This window comes from Cibotium barometz, chromosome 4 (genome assembly GCF_041138505.1).
Source record: "Cibotium barometz isolate CiBa-2024 chromosome 4, ASM4113850v1, whole genome shotgun sequence".
Taxonomy (NCBI): domain Eukaryota; kingdom Viridiplantae; phylum Streptophyta; class Polypodiopsida; order Cyatheales; family Cibotiaceae; genus Cibotium; species Cibotium barometz.
In genome coordinates this window covers 20,290,566-20,309,101 of record NC_141049.1, presented here as the reverse complement: position 1 = coordinate 20,309,101, position 18,536 = coordinate 20,290,566, and the positions used below count along the sequence as shown (strand labels likewise).

The 18,536-nt window shown below is 45.2% G+C and overlaps 1 protein-coding gene across 3 annotated transcripts in view; it reads left to right on the top strand.

Annotated features, from left to right (window-relative positions):
- Positions 1–18,536, top strand: part of LOC147639013 (uncharacterized) — a 112,281-nt gene that overhangs the window by 33,459 nt on the left and 60,286 nt on the right. For all 3 annotated transcript variants that reach the window (XM_086786595.1, XM_086786591.1, XM_086786588.1), the window contains exons 3-4: positions 15,831–16,254; positions 16,458–17,598. In XM_086786595.1, the coding sequence (XP_086642721.1) occupies positions 15,831–16,254; positions 16,458–17,598 (1,565 nt within the window). The remainder of the gene's footprint in view (positions 1–15,830; positions 16,255–16,457; positions 17,599–18,536) is intronic.

The window sequence follows — 18,536 nt, the reverse complement described above, 5'->3', positions numbered from 1 at the left end:
TAGCCATGATTAAATACTAGTGCTGATAGAGTGGTTTCTAGTTTAAGAATGCTATAGAACCATTTGTGACCAGGAAGACTAGTATAGTTGGATGATTGTGACGTGGGGAACGCCCTACAACATTCAGGGAGTATAATCTCGCCTATATCCAACACTGGTGTTCATTTTTGAGCACATGTTTGGCTGCTACCGTACAAATTATGGAAGTATGGAATGACTTTTATAAATTAGAAAAGTGAATTCTTAGTTTGCTTGGGCTATTTAGTGCTGCAAAGTTCATATCCTTGTAGAACCTACTAGTTTCAAGGCACTAGGAAAGGAATGGATCATTACCAGTATGTGGTGGGGTTTCTACCTGGTTAAAGTGAGAAGTACTTCACTGTAGATGAGCATGGTAATTTATTGTCATTGGATCCAACATAGTTTTATATGTCAAAATCAGCAGCGAGAAATGAGATAGTACTGAGAGCAGAAAGTACAGAAATGCAAGAGAGGAGAAGGCTGTATAAACTCTGCTATATACACCTGAATCCTGTACAAAAACAAGTGGGGGGGCAAGGCCCACATATATATGGGCTAGGGGCTGCTGGTCGGCCAGTACAAAACAGGTCGACAGCCCCTGTACAAGCCCATGACTGGATAATATCCAATCGGCCAGCATCAACAAAAGTCGGCCAACAGAAAATACAAGTTGGCTAGCAATCAACAAGTCGGCCAGTAGACAAATCGGGCCCCACTTGGCCAGTGACACCTACAGGTTGACATGGAAAAATAGCACCCCCACAACTAGGAAAATGGACAATGGGAAAAATGGAGAAAACTCATACACGGGCAGGCACACGCACAACACTGGCCCTCACTCCCTACAGTGTAATATGGTACAGACAGGAGATGACTGCTAACACCCCCTCTCAGCTCCTGGATGTGGACCCAGCCCCAGTTAGCTGGAGTGTTGACGGAGCATCTGCTGAGATAGAGGCTTCGTGAAGAGGTCCGTTGCATTGTCCGTCGAACAAAAGATAATAAGCAAGATGTCACCAACCAAAATCTTCTCACGAACAAAGTGATATTGTATCTCTATATGCTTGGTCCGGGCATGGAAGACCGGGTTCCGAGAAATAGCTATACAGCTCTCATTGTTGCACTGGATGATCATGGGTTCCTTCTATGGAAACCCAATCTCGCCAAGTAACCTCCGGAGCCACACCACTGTAGGAAAAATTGGGGAGAGACAAAGCTGAAACTGAAACTGAAATGAGAGCAAGACTAGAAGGAGACACAAAGCATAGAGATACCTTGAGATGAGTGTAGACAAGACACACGATTGATTCTTTCATTGATGTGATACCCACAATATATAGGTGAGAAGTACAAGATAGAGTAGACTCACTGACTTATGGGACAATTATAGAGGTGCCACATGGCACTAGACTAGACTAGACTAGGAGAAGTACACCTAGTGTGCACTTATCTCCAACACCCTCCTTAAGTGGACACTAGAAGGAAGACAGAAAGACAAGACTATGACATGACAAAAGATAAGACCAATACAGATAGACTAGACAAGGACTGAGAGACAAGCCAGAAGATAAGATAGACAAGATCCTGAGACACCCCTCCTCAAGTGATATCCTCATATGGGTCCACAAGGGTAGGGACAAGAGTGGATCATAGACAGAGAGAGAGAGAGGCAATCAGCCAGTAGAGTGGTCCCACAGAGAGAGAGACTGTCAGATAGACATGAGAGAGTCTGACAGATAGAAGATAAATGGGGACATAGACAGAAAATGCCAAGAGAATGTGGGTAGCTAATCCACAAAAGAGAGGCATATAGACTGATAGACAGAGTGTCAGAGACATGTGACTGTAAGATCACACAAGATAGACACATAGACAGAGAGACTGACTGATTGTAGATAGACAGAGAGATGGACCTTGATAGATAATCCCTCCTCAAGGGCAATCCTCCTGCTAGAGTGGGTAATGCAGGGGTGCCTCTTGGATAGGGACAAAGATAAGTCCATGTAGACAAATAGACATGACATTACCCCATGATCTACATCATTGGTGATCAATGGTGGTAGATAGCATGAAAGCATAGACAAATATGAGAGAGATGGGAAGGTCTTAGCATATTTGGCAGTGTCTAATCCCGTACATGAGAGACAGATAGATGAAGGGAAGGTCTTACCACTTGCTAAAATGCAAGGGCAGTGTCTAATCCCATGAAAACTGAAAATTAAATTTTTATATTTTGAGTTTTTTCGAAAGTAGAAGACTGGAAATTACATCTAGATATCCTGATTTGATTACTCCAGCTTGAGCAGGTCTTCCCTCTTTCAAAACCATATCTTTGACAGTCTATCCAGAGGGGTAAACCATGAATGCTGAAAGTAATCATGAAGCATGAAGAACTTGCTAGTCGTGAAAGTAAGTGGGCATTAGGGCCAGGCTGAGGATTGTTAAACGAAGAGCATCCATACCTCGAAATTTGCAGAACCAGGAGCAGCCTGATAAACTAAAGATGAAGGGGCTGTCCCATGTGAGAAAACAACAGCATAACATGATCCAATGAGGATTCAGAACCGTAGCAAAGTGTCGAGCTGATTCTGACCATAGGTGAGGTATATCCATGGAGTTGTGCAGCCATGAAGTGAGTGGACAAGTTGCTGGAATTGAGGCAACAAAAATCTGAATGTATGCGGGCTGCTTCACGAAGAAAGGGAGCAGCAAATGAAGGCGATGACAGGCTGACTGAAATCGCCCTGAGGATGCCATGAGATGAGGCCCAAAACTGACGGCAAGCTGATGTAGAATGACGCGGAGCTGAAGCTTGAAAGCCACGAGCTAAAGATGAGCTGTCATGAGGAATTGCGCCGCACTTTGAAGCTGAATATGAGCTGCCATGAACTGAAGATAGTTGTCGGGGTGAAGTAGAGTAACCACGAGCTAAGAAACGTTGAGGATGAGGTGAAGAGAGCTGAAGTAGAAGCAGAGAGCTGAGGCGAGTTGAAGCGGGTTGAAGTGAATTGAAGCTTGAGGCAAGGATGAGGGGAGCCAGGATAAACCTGCTCTGATACCATGTAGGAAAAATGGGGGAGAGACAAAGCTGCAACTGAAACTGAAATGAGAGCAAGACTAGAAGGAGACACAAAGCATAGAGATACCTTGAGATGAGTGTAGACAAGACACACGATTGATTCTTTCATTGATGTGACACCCACAATATATAGGTGAGAAGTACAAGATAGAGTAGACTCACTGACTTATGGGACAATTATAGAGGTGCCACATGGCACTAGACTAGACTAGACTAGGAGAAGTACACCTAGTGTGCACTTATCTCCAACAACCACCTCGCAAGCAGCACAAGTAGTCCAATACTTTGCCTCAGTAGAAGACAAGGCAATTGTTGGCTGTCTCTTGCTGCTCCAAGAAATAGCTCGTGAGCTATTTCTTGGAGCAGCAAGGGTAAAGCCATATCGTGAAGTAGATCTCCTCGTGTCTGGCTCTCCTTCCCAATCAGAGTCACTCCAACCTCGGAGACTGACTCGGTCCTTCGTTCCCCCTCCAGTGTTACAAAAGAGTCCAAGATCCTTTGTACCGTGCAGATACCGCAAGATCCGCAATCCTGTGTCCCAATGAGTCTTCAAAGGTGTCTTCATAAATGAGCTCAACAGCCCCACTGGAAAACTCAAGTCCAATCTGGTGTTCAACAACCAAATCAATGAACCGACAAGCTTTTGATACAAGGAGGCAACAACTTGCTCACAAGGATCATGTACAGTAAGTTTGGTATTCGGGTCCATCGGAGATGAAATAGCTTGTAGTTCTCCATCCCAAAGGCCTCCAACAACTCATCAACATACCGTTGCGAGAAAGAAAGAACCCCCTCTGGGTTCACCAAATCTCCAATCCCAAAAAGAAATGAAGCCTACCTAAATCCGTGATCTCAAACTTCTGTGACAAGGTAGCCTTCGTCACAGCTATGTGCTCCACATTACCGCCAGTGAGAATAAGATCATCCACATAGAGGATAATCAAGGTGACCATACCACGTTTTCGAAAGAGATACAAGTTTGGATCTACAACTAATCTCTTGAAACCCTTTCTAAGAAAGACTTAATCAATCTTCTGGTTCCAAGCCCTAGGAGCCTGTTTAAGACCATACAAGCCCTTCCGTAACCTATAAACCATACCTTTGGATCCCGGAACCTCAAAGCTTGGAGGTTGCTCAACATACACCTCCTCCTTCAAGTCACCATTGAGGAACGCAGATTTCACATCCATCTGATACATCGGCCACTTCTGAGAAGAGGCAAGGGCAAGAACTGTCTGAATCGTGGTCATCCTAGCTGTTGGTGCAAAAATGTCCTCATAGTCGATGCCAGGCCGTTGAGCATAGCCCTTAGCCACATGTCTGGCCTTGTGCTTGTCCACGGAGCCATCGGACATATACTTGGTCTTGTAGACCCACTTGACACCAATCACCGACCGTTTTGATGGCCTCGGAACCAACTCCCAAGTTCTATTCTTCTCTATGGCTTCAAGTTCCACTTGCATGGGTTTCCTCCAAGTCTCCTGGGAAAGAGCTTCCTTAACTGAAGTAGGCTCTTTGTCCCGAATGATATGAGACATCAATGCATAGTTCACCTGTAAAAGCTCCTCTAATTGACTTTTATCACGAACTCTGTGCGATCTTCGAGGTTCATCCTCCATGGTCCACTCGGAGGGATACTCCGTAACACCTGAATTACGAATGGTATCCAACAACCACTTCGGTACCTGAACAGAACGCCGAGAAAGAGACATAAAAGGTCTCATAAGTGAGCGACTATGAAAAGTGAGGGAGGCAAGCCCACCTATAAATAGGTAAAATAGGGCTGGCCGACTTGACAACTAGACTTGGCCGATTGGACAACATGAAGTTGGCCGACTGGACATTAGTCACCCGACCTAGGAAAAATGCCAGAAAAATATGGAAAAATAGGGTGGCCAGCCCACAACCAAGGGACATGAAAAGGGACGGAAAGGGAACTCCAACCATGAGCAGAAACTGGGGGTCTCAGCACTAGATGCTGAACAAACTCTGAGAAGTCGAAGATGAGGAGCCAAGAAAGCCAGAGAAACCGGCTTGGTGAACAAATCTGTTGCATTCTGTGCTGAAGGACAATACTCCAAACACAAATCTCCAGCAAGAACACATTCACGAACATAGTGATACTGAATCTCAATGTGTTTCATATGAGCATGAAACATAGGGTTCTTGGCAATGGCGATGCAACTCTGATTTGTCACACCAAAGAAGAGTAGATCTGGAAGGAGGAAAGCCAAGTCCCCCCAATAATATCCGCAACCAAATCGCCTCACATGTAGCATATAACAAACCGCACGATACTCCACCTCTGTAGAGAAAAGCGCCACAATTGGCTGCTTTTTATTGCTCCATGAAATGGCTCTTGACCCACCTTAAAAAACACAACCAGTGGTCGAATGCCGAGTATCCGGATCTCCAGCCCAATCTAAATCAGACCATCTAAGAAGAGTGCACCCTTGGTCATAGAAGATGCCAAAGTACCACACAAGTATCGAAGAACCTTGAGAGGACACCACCAATGCTGTTAATGGGGTTTGGATGTGAAAGAACTCAATAAGCTAACTGCGAAACAAATGTCCAATCGGGAGTAGGTCAACCAAACCAAACAATCGACGAGAACCCGATATTGTCCTTGATCAATCCTTGGAGAAGCATCAAGAAGAGAAAGCTTCTCACTAGTAGGAGAAGATACTGATCTGCATCCAGTCATCTGAAACCTGTCAACTATCTCCCGTGTGTACTTCTGCTGAGAGAAGAAAATACCCTTATGGGTCTGCCAATTCTCAAAGCTAAGAAAATAATACAAAAGGCCAAGATCCGTCATCTCAAACTCTATCTCCAAAGCATCCATGACTGAACAGATCCTCACAGAATAAGAATCTGTAAAGACGAGGTCATCAACATAGACCAAAATGATAACAATCAACCCCCTCTCAAGGAGGATATAAAGGTTCGAATACGCATGAGAACGGCGCAAGCCAAGCTTTTGAAAGAACTTATCAATCCGCTGGTACCAAGCACGCGGAGTCTGCTTCAGACCATACAAAGCTTCTTCAGCCGGTACACGTGATCCTGTTTGCTTGGAACCTCAAATCCCGGCGGCTGATCAACATACACTTCCTGTGTAAGCTCTCCATTCAGGAAAGCTGACTTGACGTCCATCTGGAATACGGGCCATCTATGATGTCTTGCAAGAGCAAGAACGGTGCAAATGGTAGTCATCCGGGCCGTCGGAGCGAAGGTCTTATTGTAGTCGACTCCAGGGCGCCGAGCATAGCCCTTGGCAACCAACCTCGCCTTGTGCTTGTCCAAGCTGCCATCAGCTCGGTACTTCGTTTTGAAGGTCCAGCGCACACCAATCACCTTACGCTGCAACGGCCTAGGTGGTTTGAGACACCGTTGAATCCTTTGCTTCTTCATCCCGCTTCTTGTGACATTGGGGCGATTTATGACCCTTCTTGCCATAGTAGTGACACTCAATGTCCTTGTTTTTAGAAGATTTGTTTTTGTCTTTGTCCTTGTTGTTATCCTTGGAGTTCTTGTCAGAATCCCCTTTCCCATTCTTCTGTTGATTCTTCCCTTTATCTCGAGCAGCCAAAGCTTCATCACAACCACCAGAGGTGCCAGTCCGCTCCTCAAAGCAAGACACAATTTGCATAATGGAGGGGAGAACTTCCTCCCAAGTAATTTTAACAGGACTAGGAGAAGCAACAAGAGATTGAAAGTACGCATCAAACCTCTCTGGAAGCTTGGAGAGAAGCCGAATAGCCATGTCCTCTGTAAAGATATCCTTGCCACAAACAGCAAGCTCGTCCCGGAGATCTTTCATCTTTGAGATGAAAGCAGATAAAGATGGAAAGGCAGAAATTGACAAATTCATTAGCTGCTTTTCCAAAGCCAAAATCTGACCCGGAGACTTAATCTCGTAAAGATCTGCAAATGCCTTCCAAACTTCATGTGCAGCATTTGCTGTATGCACATGAGAGAGAATAACATCTTGACAATTCAACATCAGAAAAGAGAAAACACGACGATCATTTGCTCCCCAAATATCAATCTGTGCCTGAGTCACACCAACGGTAGCAAAAAGTGGGAGGGGTGGCATTGGCAGCCGTAACAAGCCAATCCCAGAGATCCACTCCACGCAAGGCTGATTTCATCTTCACCTTCACCTTCCACAGAGTGTAGTTGGAGCCATCCAACTTTGCAGACTCAGAGAACATATGAAGAGTAGTCGGGGCAGCTATCGCAAAAGCTCAGGCTCAATCTCAAAAGAAAAAAGCACAATCTCGAAAGAAGTGTCCACCAGAAATACTGGATGCCACCAATCCTCAAATTAGAACACCAACAACTGCAAGAAACACCTGTAGAGGATAAAACGCAGCAGCACAAGTGCTTCTGCCCTGAAACAGAGCAGCCGACAGGTGTACAAGGGGTTCAGTGGTCAAAACCGGTGATGGATTACCAGAGGATGCAATGGAGAAGTGCCGAAAGAAGCCAGCCACCAGCAGTAGAGCTGAGAAGAAAAAACGCAGAGATGAGGGTGTTGAACACTGAGGAGAAGCTGAGGCAGCAGAGTCACTCTGAACCTAGAGCGATGATACCATGAAAAAGTGCACAGAGCGGAGGCATACAAGCACTAGAGTGTGCTGAGAGAGAGTGCAAGAGAGAGAGAGAGAAGTATGAAGCAACTATGCTGCAATGAAACAATCCCGAGCAAGAGACATAAAAGGTCTCATAAGTGAGGGATACAAAGGAAGACTAGACTATGAAAAGTGAGGGAGGCAAGCCCACCTATAAATAGGTAAAGTAGGGCTGGCCGACTGGACAACTAGACCTGGCCGACTGGACAACATGAAGCTGGCGGACTGGACATCAGTTACCCAACTTGGGAAAAATGCTAGAAAAATAGGGTGGCCAGCCCACAGCCAAGGGCCATGAAAAGGGACCAAAAGGGAACTCCAACCATGAGCAGAAACTGGGGATGAATGTGCTAACAAGCAATAGGCTTTACAATGGCAATAGCCAGCAAGAGATGTTGAACGATGTGCAAGGGAATGGATGATTACAAGTGAATATGAGGGGCCCCTTTTATAGTGCAGCAAGGAGGCTGGCCAACTCCAAGAAGAGCTGGCCAACTGCTCAAGACATCCTAAAATAGGAGAAAAATTAGATAAAATACCCAACAAATAGGGTAAACCTCATAACACTGAGATGCACAATTCTAACACCCCCTCTGCAGCTCATAGTGTGCAAGAGTCTGAAGAAGATAAGTTGATGAAGATGCAACCATGGACCCTCCAACACCGCGAATATTGGAATCACCATGGAGAGAGCACCCGCCAACTTGTTTTCTCGAAACAAAATGCCACCATGAAAAGCAAGGAACTTTGCTTGGCTACGAATTCCACACAAGTGTGCAGTGAACTCCAAGAATAGATGATGAGCTGCTGGAAACACCGCACCCATAATTCCCAACAGTGGACGGAAAACACATCACGTCCCAAAAGCCTCGAACAATGAACTCGGAAAAGATCTAGTTCATAATCTTTGCTACACAAAAGATAACCATGTCTTGCCAGATGTCTAATGCTTGGAACTCCGAATCACGGTTCCCATGCACCATTAAGTTGAGCTGCAATCAGGCCCCTCTCCCGCCCACAAGCCTCCTCTAGTTGGAAGCACATGGGGGAAACTGCATGTATACTAGAGAAGTACACCATCTGGGTTCGCTTGAGCCGGAAGCGTCCTGGGAGCCCTAGAAGTGGTAGTAGAAGAATTTGTATCATTGTCGTGTGTCGTGTCTTTGCCCTTTTTCTGAGATGAAGACTTGCCCTTGGTCTTGTCCTTCTTCTTGGACAAACAATTCTTGGACAGATGTCCTCTCTTCCCACAAGAGAAGCAGTGACTCCGACCTTTATTTTGAAATGAAGTAAGTGCCTGATCAAAACTGTTAAGAGACACCTTTATCTTACCCTGAGAAACAAGGACGAACTCTTCCTCCAAGAGCATGGAGCTAAGATCATCAAAATCCAGCTGAGTGGATGTGACCTGGCACCTCATCAAGAAATCACATCATAGTCCTGGGGAAGCTTGGTGAGAATAAGTGCAACCAACTGAGCAGAGAACAAAGCAGCACCCATTGCCGGTAACTGGCCATGTATAACCTTGGCCTTGAGCACTGGTGAGAGTTTGCAGGCCGGTGAGACCACCTCTGTGATGTTCCGCACAAGCACTGGATGCGCCTTCAAATCCCGATTCTCCCAGTCTTGTAATTCCGCAAGGAATTCATCCTCTTGATCCTGAGTCCACGGCCTAGAGTTCTAAGGACACTCGGGCTTCTTCTCACTGCCCTGAACAACGGATCAGCTTGAACCTAAGCGAGTGATACCATGTTGGAGAATGCACAGGCGGAAGCATAAACTAAACAAGAGAGAGAGTAGAGAGCTTGTGGACAAGATCACCTTGGCAATAGCCAACAAGAGATGTTGAACAATGTGCAAGGGAATGGATGATTACAAGTGAATATGAGAGGTCCCTTTTATAGTGAAGCAAGGAGGCTGGCCGACTCCAAGGAGCTGGCCGACTGCTCAAGACATCCTAAAATAAAAATAGTTAAAATACCCAACAAATAGTAGCCTGATGCCCGCAAGCCCACTCATCCACATAAAACTTGTCAAGATGAGAGAGGTTGGGGCGAGTGCTCCTCCTATCAAACCGTGAGAAGCATAGGCTCCGAGGTTTGCGCCCAAACTCTGGGAGATGACAAGGGTCTTGTCCCCTGAGTGCTAAGATCAACTCCTCCCATGCAGAGTACTTTGTGCCTGAGACTGTAGCCGTGCCTCCTTCGAGTCTATCCTCTGTTGCCTCGATCATGTTAAAGTCTCCACCCATGCACCAAAAGTCAGCTTGAGGAAGGGCCTGACGGATTGTGCTCCAGAACATGGCTCTACTTGTTGTCGCGTTTGGGGCATAAACATTGAGGAAGCCCACACAGTCCTCTCCAACCATAATGGTAATCTTCTGTGCTCGCGTAGTGACTATGACGCCTGAGCCTACCACTACCGGCAAGAGCTGTTCACTGACAGAAATACAAACTCCTCCCTGTGTCCCCGATGGGCCAAAAGAGGGAGACCAGAAAAAGTGGCTCCTGTGTGGTAAAATCTTCTGGCAATGGCGGGTACGCCTCTCGGAAAGGTGGTGCTCCTGGAGGAAAAGAATGTTGATGGGTCCCCCAACTGTAGCTCTATGAAGCTCTTCTTTGAGGACACCTCGCCTCTGAAAGCACTGAGGCCCTCGTAAACCCTGAATGTTCCATGAGGCTATCCGCATATCAATCTTTGTGGGAGGCGGAACTATCGGAACTTCCCTCCACTGGAAGAGTCTTGGGCATGGGTTTAGATGGGGAATAATCACAATTAGTCTTGGGCCGAAGGCGCACCAAGCGGGCGCGGATCCTGTTCTCCATGTGTCACCACTCTGTCCGAGCGCAAGAGTAGGCATACTTTGAACTCCATCAATCACAATGGAGGTATTTGTAAGAAGGGGGGGAGGGGTATTGCGACTGAGATATGAAGGAATACAAAGAGCAGCACCTCCCCGTCTTGGTCTCTATGGCCTGAGCCTCCAAGCTCCATCCTAGCAAAGGGCCAGAGGTGGGTGAGCACATGGTGATGCGAAGATTGTGAAGGTGGTGTGAAAGCTCAATTGCCTGCCCTTGGATGGCGGCAGTCACTGACTTCGGAATGGTGGTCCACAAGATTGCGGGAAGGAGTAGATGCATCTGCAGACTTTTCTTCAGTGGATGTTGCTCCTAGAGCCTTCTTTTAGGCGAGGGCGATCGCTATGCAAGTGGGGGGTCGATCACCAACGGTGGTGGGAGTGGTGGTGAGAGGGAGATTGGGACTGGATGTGGTGACTGTTGGGAATCAAGGTCTTACTTGCGTGTTAACCCACTACCACTCTTCTGAGTGTGGTAGTGTGTTTTGTGTGAACCACCTCGTAGAGGGGTAAGAATAATATCTAGATATTTGTGTATGCTATGACATAAGCAATGATGTCAAGAGGTAAACCTTTGTAACCTATAAAGATACTTGTACTTCATTGAATCCATAGTTGTTAGGTACTATACCGTACGATTTGCACGATACGATACCGTATGGGAAAACACGGTATGATATAATTTTTTTTTCTTATTGTACGATAAAATACAGTGTTGAAGAAAAAATACTTATGAACTTAGGTGTTTCCAATTTCGAGATACGGAGTATTTTAAAAAGGAGGGAAGTATCATAGTACAGAGGAAGCTCAAACAGCCATAGACAAGCAAAAACAAGACCATCACCCCCCCCCAAAATTTTTTTCTTTTGGGGGTGAAAAAAGAAGTTTTGAATATTTATTTATTTATTTTTTCAAAAATTTCCATATGGTACCATACGGCATTCTGTATGATATGGCATCGTACGCCGTATAGAAACAACTATGATTGAATCAATCAAGCAACTGCCGCATCATTCAGTCCTGTACTTCACACTCTCTCTATGACCGTTGTTCTTTCTCTTCTCTCTCTATCCTTTTGCACACACAATTATGACATGAAGATCTTTCAGCCACCATAGCTGAGCACTGTATGTGCAAACCCTAACCCTAGCCTAGTTCCACATTTGGTATCAGAGCCATTGGCAGGTGATCGACTTGCAACGCTTCTTCCACTGGCCTTTTACTTTCGCTGCATGGCCCAACCCCAAACTCACCGACTATCTGTCCTGCCAGCGTCAACGTGCAACTTCTCAACGCAGTGCCGCCTTGCCATAGTGCGTTGCCTAGTTTGCGTAGCCCATCAACAACTATGCCTCACGTATCCTAGTGCAACCAATATTGCTCGACCTGTATGCTGATTGCTCCAGTCAGCAACTATGCCCAATCAACATTGCTTGTAGCCATTGCTCCACTACACGACTCGACCACCAATGCTGCCTAGCTATACATCTATGTCACATGCTTGACACTCAACATCTAGAGCAGTTGTGCACCTGAATGAACAAAAAAGAAGGGGGAGCCTCCGTGACGAAAATGGACCAGCAGACAGAAGGTACAAAACATTCATCAGGGAAATTTTGGGGTTTTTTAAATTTTTTTGTGAATCTGGCTTAATCAAAGCATTTATCCCAAATCTTTCATCTTTTTTCAAGATTGAGAGCATATATCAAACATTTAAGTGTTGCTATAGCCTTCCATACCATCATTTTTAAAAAGACCTAGTTGTTGGGAATCTCTAATTTTTTATGGAAACCCTATTTTTTGTGCATTATTTGTGCAGGATTAGAGACTTACATTGGATACATTTCTCTGTCAAGACCTTAGCATAAAATGACTTTCCACATGTTCATTAAAAAATTCAATGGGGAGAGTTTCCACACCTGGCAGATTGAGTTGAAGTTTAGTCTGAAGGCCTCAGGTCTTTCATTGAGGGGGAAGAGAAGATGCGCGAAGAAGAAGATGCAACACAAAAAGCTTCGAAGCTTAGTGATCAAAGAGTCTTTGGCCTCTTTGATAACTTCATACACCAAGTTGCAGATCTCCCTACCTCCAAAGAGGCTTATGAAAAGCTGGACAAGCTCTTCGGAGCTCAGGCAAGAAACTCCAAAGTTTTATGGACTCACAATGCAACCACTAGAAAGAACTTCAAGGGTATAAAGTGTTCCCTTTGTGGTAGGAACAATCCTGTAGAGAAGGACGATTGTTTAAAGAAGCCGTGCAAACATTGTGGGAAAAAAAACTACAATGAAAAGAAGTGCTTTCACAAAAGGCAGATGTCAGTATCATTGAGAAGACAGAGCTCTCCACAAAGGAAGCAAACTATTGTTATGATGAAGGGGCTTTTTGAAGTCCAATATATGTGTTGTTTTTTGTTGAGTTATGTGTTGTTTTTCAGTTGTGTGTGTGTGTGACTTGATCCTTGTTTGTCCTTATCCATGGAATCCCATAACTGGCCTGTGAAACTAGAACCATGTGATTATCCTTGACCAAGAAAACTGGCATGAGAAACCTTGAGCCTTGATTTATCCTTGACACAGTATATGAGGTAATCCCTTGTGGAGGGGGTTTGTTGGGAATGAAGGTCTTATCTGTGTGTGAATCCACTCGTATGAGTGTGGTAGTGTGTTTGTGTGAACCACCTCTTAGAGAGAGAGAAATAATATCTAGATATTTGTGTATCCTATGACATAAGCAATGATGTTAGGAGAGGAACCTTTGTAACCTTTAAAGGTACTTGTACTTGAATCAATCAAGCGACTGTCACATCATTCAGTCTTGTACTTCACTCTCTCTCTAAGAGCTTTGTTCTCTCTCTTCTTAGTCTATCCTTCTACACACACACACACACACCCCCCTAAGGCATGAAGATCTTTTAGCCACCATAGCTGAGTGATGTACCTGCAAACCCTACCCCTAGCCTAGTTCCACAGCTAGTTCCACGGTGACAAGGGGTGTGCTCCTTCTGCCACCGAGAGACAAGGTGCGGTGTTGGAAAAGTGAAGTCCGCAAATGGAGAAGTATAGGTGCTGGCCTTTTGTGTGGAGCCGTCATGGGCATAGTGGTCTTTGGAACCTGGGCAGTAGCGGCAAGGTGGTGATCTTTCAGGCAGGGGCCATCTGCTTTGGTAATGACCATGCTCACCACACTAGTAACAAGGGACTGGCTGTGTGCAGGGTAGGGTGGCAATGGGGATGAGAGGTGGAAGACTTGTTGGTGAGGGAGGGTGTATGTGGGTGTTGGAATTGGCGGGTGGTACATAGGAGTGTAAGGGCTTACCAAGTGATTGGCTGCTGTGGTGGTTGGTGGAAATGGTGGTGGTGGTTGGTGTAATTGGCAGAACCCCTTGAGGTAATGGCACTCTTTATCCTCATGACCACCCTTTGTAATATCTCCTTCTTGGAGACTCATATGGAGTGTGACCAACAGCTTGTCAGATGGCGGCAAGACTACCCTATATCTCCGTGGGAAGCAGCTTCAAGTGGCGGAGTTCCTTCAACGCCCGTTCCTCATAATTGCTTGGACGGAAGGTTCGGGAGAAGGTGTCACACAAAGGACTCTCAGTTGCCAAAATGGTCATTGGAAATTGGTAGAACCATTTGTCAGTTGACTCCTCCAAGGTGGAAGGAAAGAGTATCACATAGGCATCGTCCTTGTCCAGCCCTCTGCTCTTGCACATGGCCAGTAAGGTCCGCACATGGCCATCGACATCGTGTATGGCGGTTCGTTTGAAGGTTGCCAGCTTTACATTTACACATCCCATCATGGTGGCCTTAGGGGTTCAGTTCCGGCCATATTTGTATTGGCGATGAGTGAATGTAAGGGTAAGGGTGGAGGAGGGCTACGTAGTACGAGGAGGCACAAAATTGAAAGTGGGTTTTCTACAACTGTAACAATAAATGGACAAGAGGCTCTTTAGTGGACATAATGGCCCAACCCGGGCATGCACACTAGACTCTAGAACTTAGAGGGAACTTGGGGAACTCTTGTTTGTTGAGAGTTCCCCAACAAGATCATCAAATTTTTAGCGTACCTGTAGCAGACCTTGATGCCCGGCACACTAGGTTTGTGACATTGACCGTGTCACGGGTTCACACTGTGGCAATATGCCTCCAAGAGTTGCTGCTTGGCTAGGGAGACGTGCGGCTATAGTGCCCCGCTCGACTCTGCACTCACACACTCCGACAAAACATTCTACTTGACGTGCGCCAAGAGACAATGACCACAAGCAATTGGCAAGATGACACTTTAGTAGAACACACTTGAAGGGAAGAGACACGCGGTACAGAACAATGAGGAAATAAGAACAATTGCATTCATTTGCTAATTTATTCATCGATCCCCCTAGCAGTCCCAAGACATTCTGCTTGACGTGCACCAAGAGACAATGACCACAAGCAATTGGCAAGATGACTACTTTAGTAGAACACACTTGAAGGGAAGAGACACGCGGTACACAACAATGAGGAAATAAGAACAATTGCATTCATTTGCTAATTTATTCATCGATCCCCCTAGCAGTCCCAAGGTTGCTTATTTATACAAGTGGTCCAACCACCGCGCAAGTAGGTGCACCGTTTGGGTAGGTGCACCTTGAATGTGGAGCGTGATTCCTTGTGCCACTTACCACTATTGTTTGCCAATATTAGGGACGCGCCGGTGCAACTTGCCACTGCTTGCCAATGTCAGGAACGCGCCACATGCTTGTTGATGGTGTGCAACTGGCAGCTCTCCAAGGTAGGAGATGGACCTGGTAAATGCCATGGAGCGCATGTAGTCGACGGAGAGGTTGGTTGTAGGTAGGTACTTCCATCAATGAATCACCAGCTTGGAGTGCCACTTGTCACTTGTCATGACGGCTGGACCGCTTGCACTGGTCAGCTGGACGGCTTGCACTTGTCAACTGGACTGTCGGCGCTTGTCAACTGGCACTTGTGAACTGAACATCAGGCAATCTGACAGGCAAGAGGTGTGCCATATTCTCGCTAGTGGATCTGCAGATGTCCTCAACTCATGGGTTCTCGATCTACTGTTACATCATATCGTTTTATTTTCTTCAGTTACATCATATTGTTTTATTTTCTTCAGTGGCATGCTTCATGAAGAATTCAAACTCTCTTAAGCTCTTTTTTATGTATATTCGTACTAACATCCTGAACTCATGAATACTTATGGCATCTTTTATTTCCCTCAACAGTGAAGCATTAAGTGGAAAGGGAAGGTCAGAGACCCTTCAAAGGCCTCAATGGGACTCTAGCACTTCAGCTCCAGCCAGTGAGGTCAATGGACCTTGGTCAAACATTTCAGACTTAACAGTGGCAGTGGATTTTCCTTTGCCAAAACCAATTGATGCAGATGGCTTCTCATCCTTATGCCTAGGGAGAAAAAGTATCTTGGAGAGTCTCCAGGATTCCACTGAAGCGAGTGAAAATGTATTGGAAGTATCAAAAGTGAATGCAGACATGTCTTCAGAAGGAGCTTGGTGGCCTTCAGAAACAAGTTCACGATGCAAGCACAAATCATTGAACAATAATCAATGCAAAGTCTATTCTGATAAAAATCTTGTATCTCAACAAGCATTTGAGGAAACGAAGGCAATAAGAATGCCCATCGATTTCAAGGCAAGCCCCACAATCACTCTTTAAGATCATTTTTAGACTGTCCTACATAAAAACATTCCTATGCAGTGTATCTGTTTTTCAACTTTTTATACTAAGGGGTGTAAACGCACTCTTGGAATCAGAAGTATCTGTGCTTGCTTTGTGTTCTGTGAGTTACTGCAGTTTGTAGTGATGGCATTTGGGTTTCGACACCCTTTTCTCAGGAATGGTCAAAATGTGGCATAAGAGGAAAGAGCCTTCCTCCAACACAATGTCTCAAAGAGGACAAAAAGGAACTAATGATGCTCTCATTAGGAAATACAAGAACATCAAACGCACAGCGTCAGAGACAGTTGCTTGCTGCTGATCTAAAACAATCGTGTCCACCATTGAGAAGAACTCTCTCTAGAAATTTACCTCAGGAGTACACATTATGTTATGATCCTTATGATACAGAAGACATCACACAGGTTTCTTGTCATAATGCATTGGGGCAGAACACATGCTTGCTAAATAACAAGCGAAAAGCACCATCATTTAGCATAATCAATCAGAGTTCAAAAGCTTATGAAAGAAGGCATAAGATGCCTGCAAGAACAAAAAAATATCCTCTAAAAATGCAGTTGTTGGATACAGTTTTTTTGAATTCAGCAGCGCAAAGAGCAACTCCGACAGCAGCCAGTAATGTTGCTGATCAGACTGATAGTGATGTAAAAGAAAGGCGGGTAAAGCACACTCAATTTATAACTTATCACCTAGAAAAGTTCCCATACAAATATAAAATGGAAGCTCTTACTGAGAAAAAACGGGTGGCATTGTTGAAATTGTTGGCCCAACAACTAGTGAGCCGTCTTGATGCTGCACAAACATGCCCATCTTGCTTGGTCCATGATGGCAATGCCCATGCACTTTCACTGAGAAGTAACCTTGCAAACTTTCAAAAAAATCTATGCACAATTGAGAAGGCACTGGAGGGTAATCATTCCCAAATTTCAAGCAAGAAAAGTACTGGTTATATCGTCTTGCCTAGCAAGCTTGAGCGGAGTGGAAACTCTCCAACCAAAGCTACCAAGAAACCAAGAGGGTCTCAAGCAGATTTTGAGTTACTGCAAATCAAAGATGCCTTGAGCAAGCAAGCTGCACTTTTATATTCCCCTTCGAGGGACTTGAGTTTTCAGACTGTGGATTTGATGGTATCAGCATCATGTGATTGTTCTTTACCACAAAGATCAATCATGACCAAACAACATGGAGAATCAGACAAAGATCTTTTCCAGCAGCAAGATGCTGCAGATTCTACAACTATGGGGCAGGGAAGCAAAGAGGAAAGGCTAGAAGTAAAGATACTAGATGATTTCAATCAAGGTGCAAATCTTCAGCTCACCCTGTGCTTGGCCTTTTATTTAACATTATTCTTCTCAGAAAATTACGTGTGAATCCCATTGAAATGATCAAATATTTGTATGGAAGTCCGTATTAAAAACTAAACATTTTCCTCTTTGCTGTCATCCTTCTCTCCTTCAGATGTTTCCTCCTCTAACTGCTGGTCTTCCTCCTCAGAGACATTCCTTTTAGGTATTCCCAAATTCTGTCTCGAAGTCTTTACATTCTGGTGGTCTCTGTTTCTATATATTCACTTTGACCTGTCTCATGAGGATACGTGGCATCCAAGGTAGTGTCTATTCGTGCATTTTTGTACCCTGCATGCAGCATAGAAACATAAAGATGGAGAACGCTTGCTCATGATTGATAAGCACGAGGAGGGCTTAAGCAAAGGAGGTGCTGGAGGGTTTTGTCTTTTCCATGGCCTCTGTGGTAGTCCTTAAGTGCAGGAGAAACCTAGTGTGGCCCTTTTGGGGGTTAGTTCGAGGACTTGCAAGGCTAGCAAGAGGGAGACCTTGTGTAATTGATGCTCCATATATGAGCCTAGCTTGTTGAGGGGAAGAGAGGAAAGAGAGGCATAATCTCTCTAGTGGAGGTTTTGGTTTTAAGAATCAACTTGCAATTGCCATCCATGAAGACATGGCCATCAGGAAAGAGGGTTATAAGACCTACCATGGATGTGGGGAGCATATTGGGGATGAAGATTTATAATGAGACTTCAAGAATCAACTTTTGATGGCATCCTTAGTCCGAACAATTCAAGATCGGGGGTGGTATGGGTAGAGCCATGCTGTGTGTGAGCTATTCCCACGTGGAGAGGCTGCATATGGCCTGCGCTGGTATAGGTGTGTGCTAGGAGAAATTAAGATAGTGTCAAAGAAAGGCACGAGCTGGAGCACCCCCCCATTTGTGAAACCTGT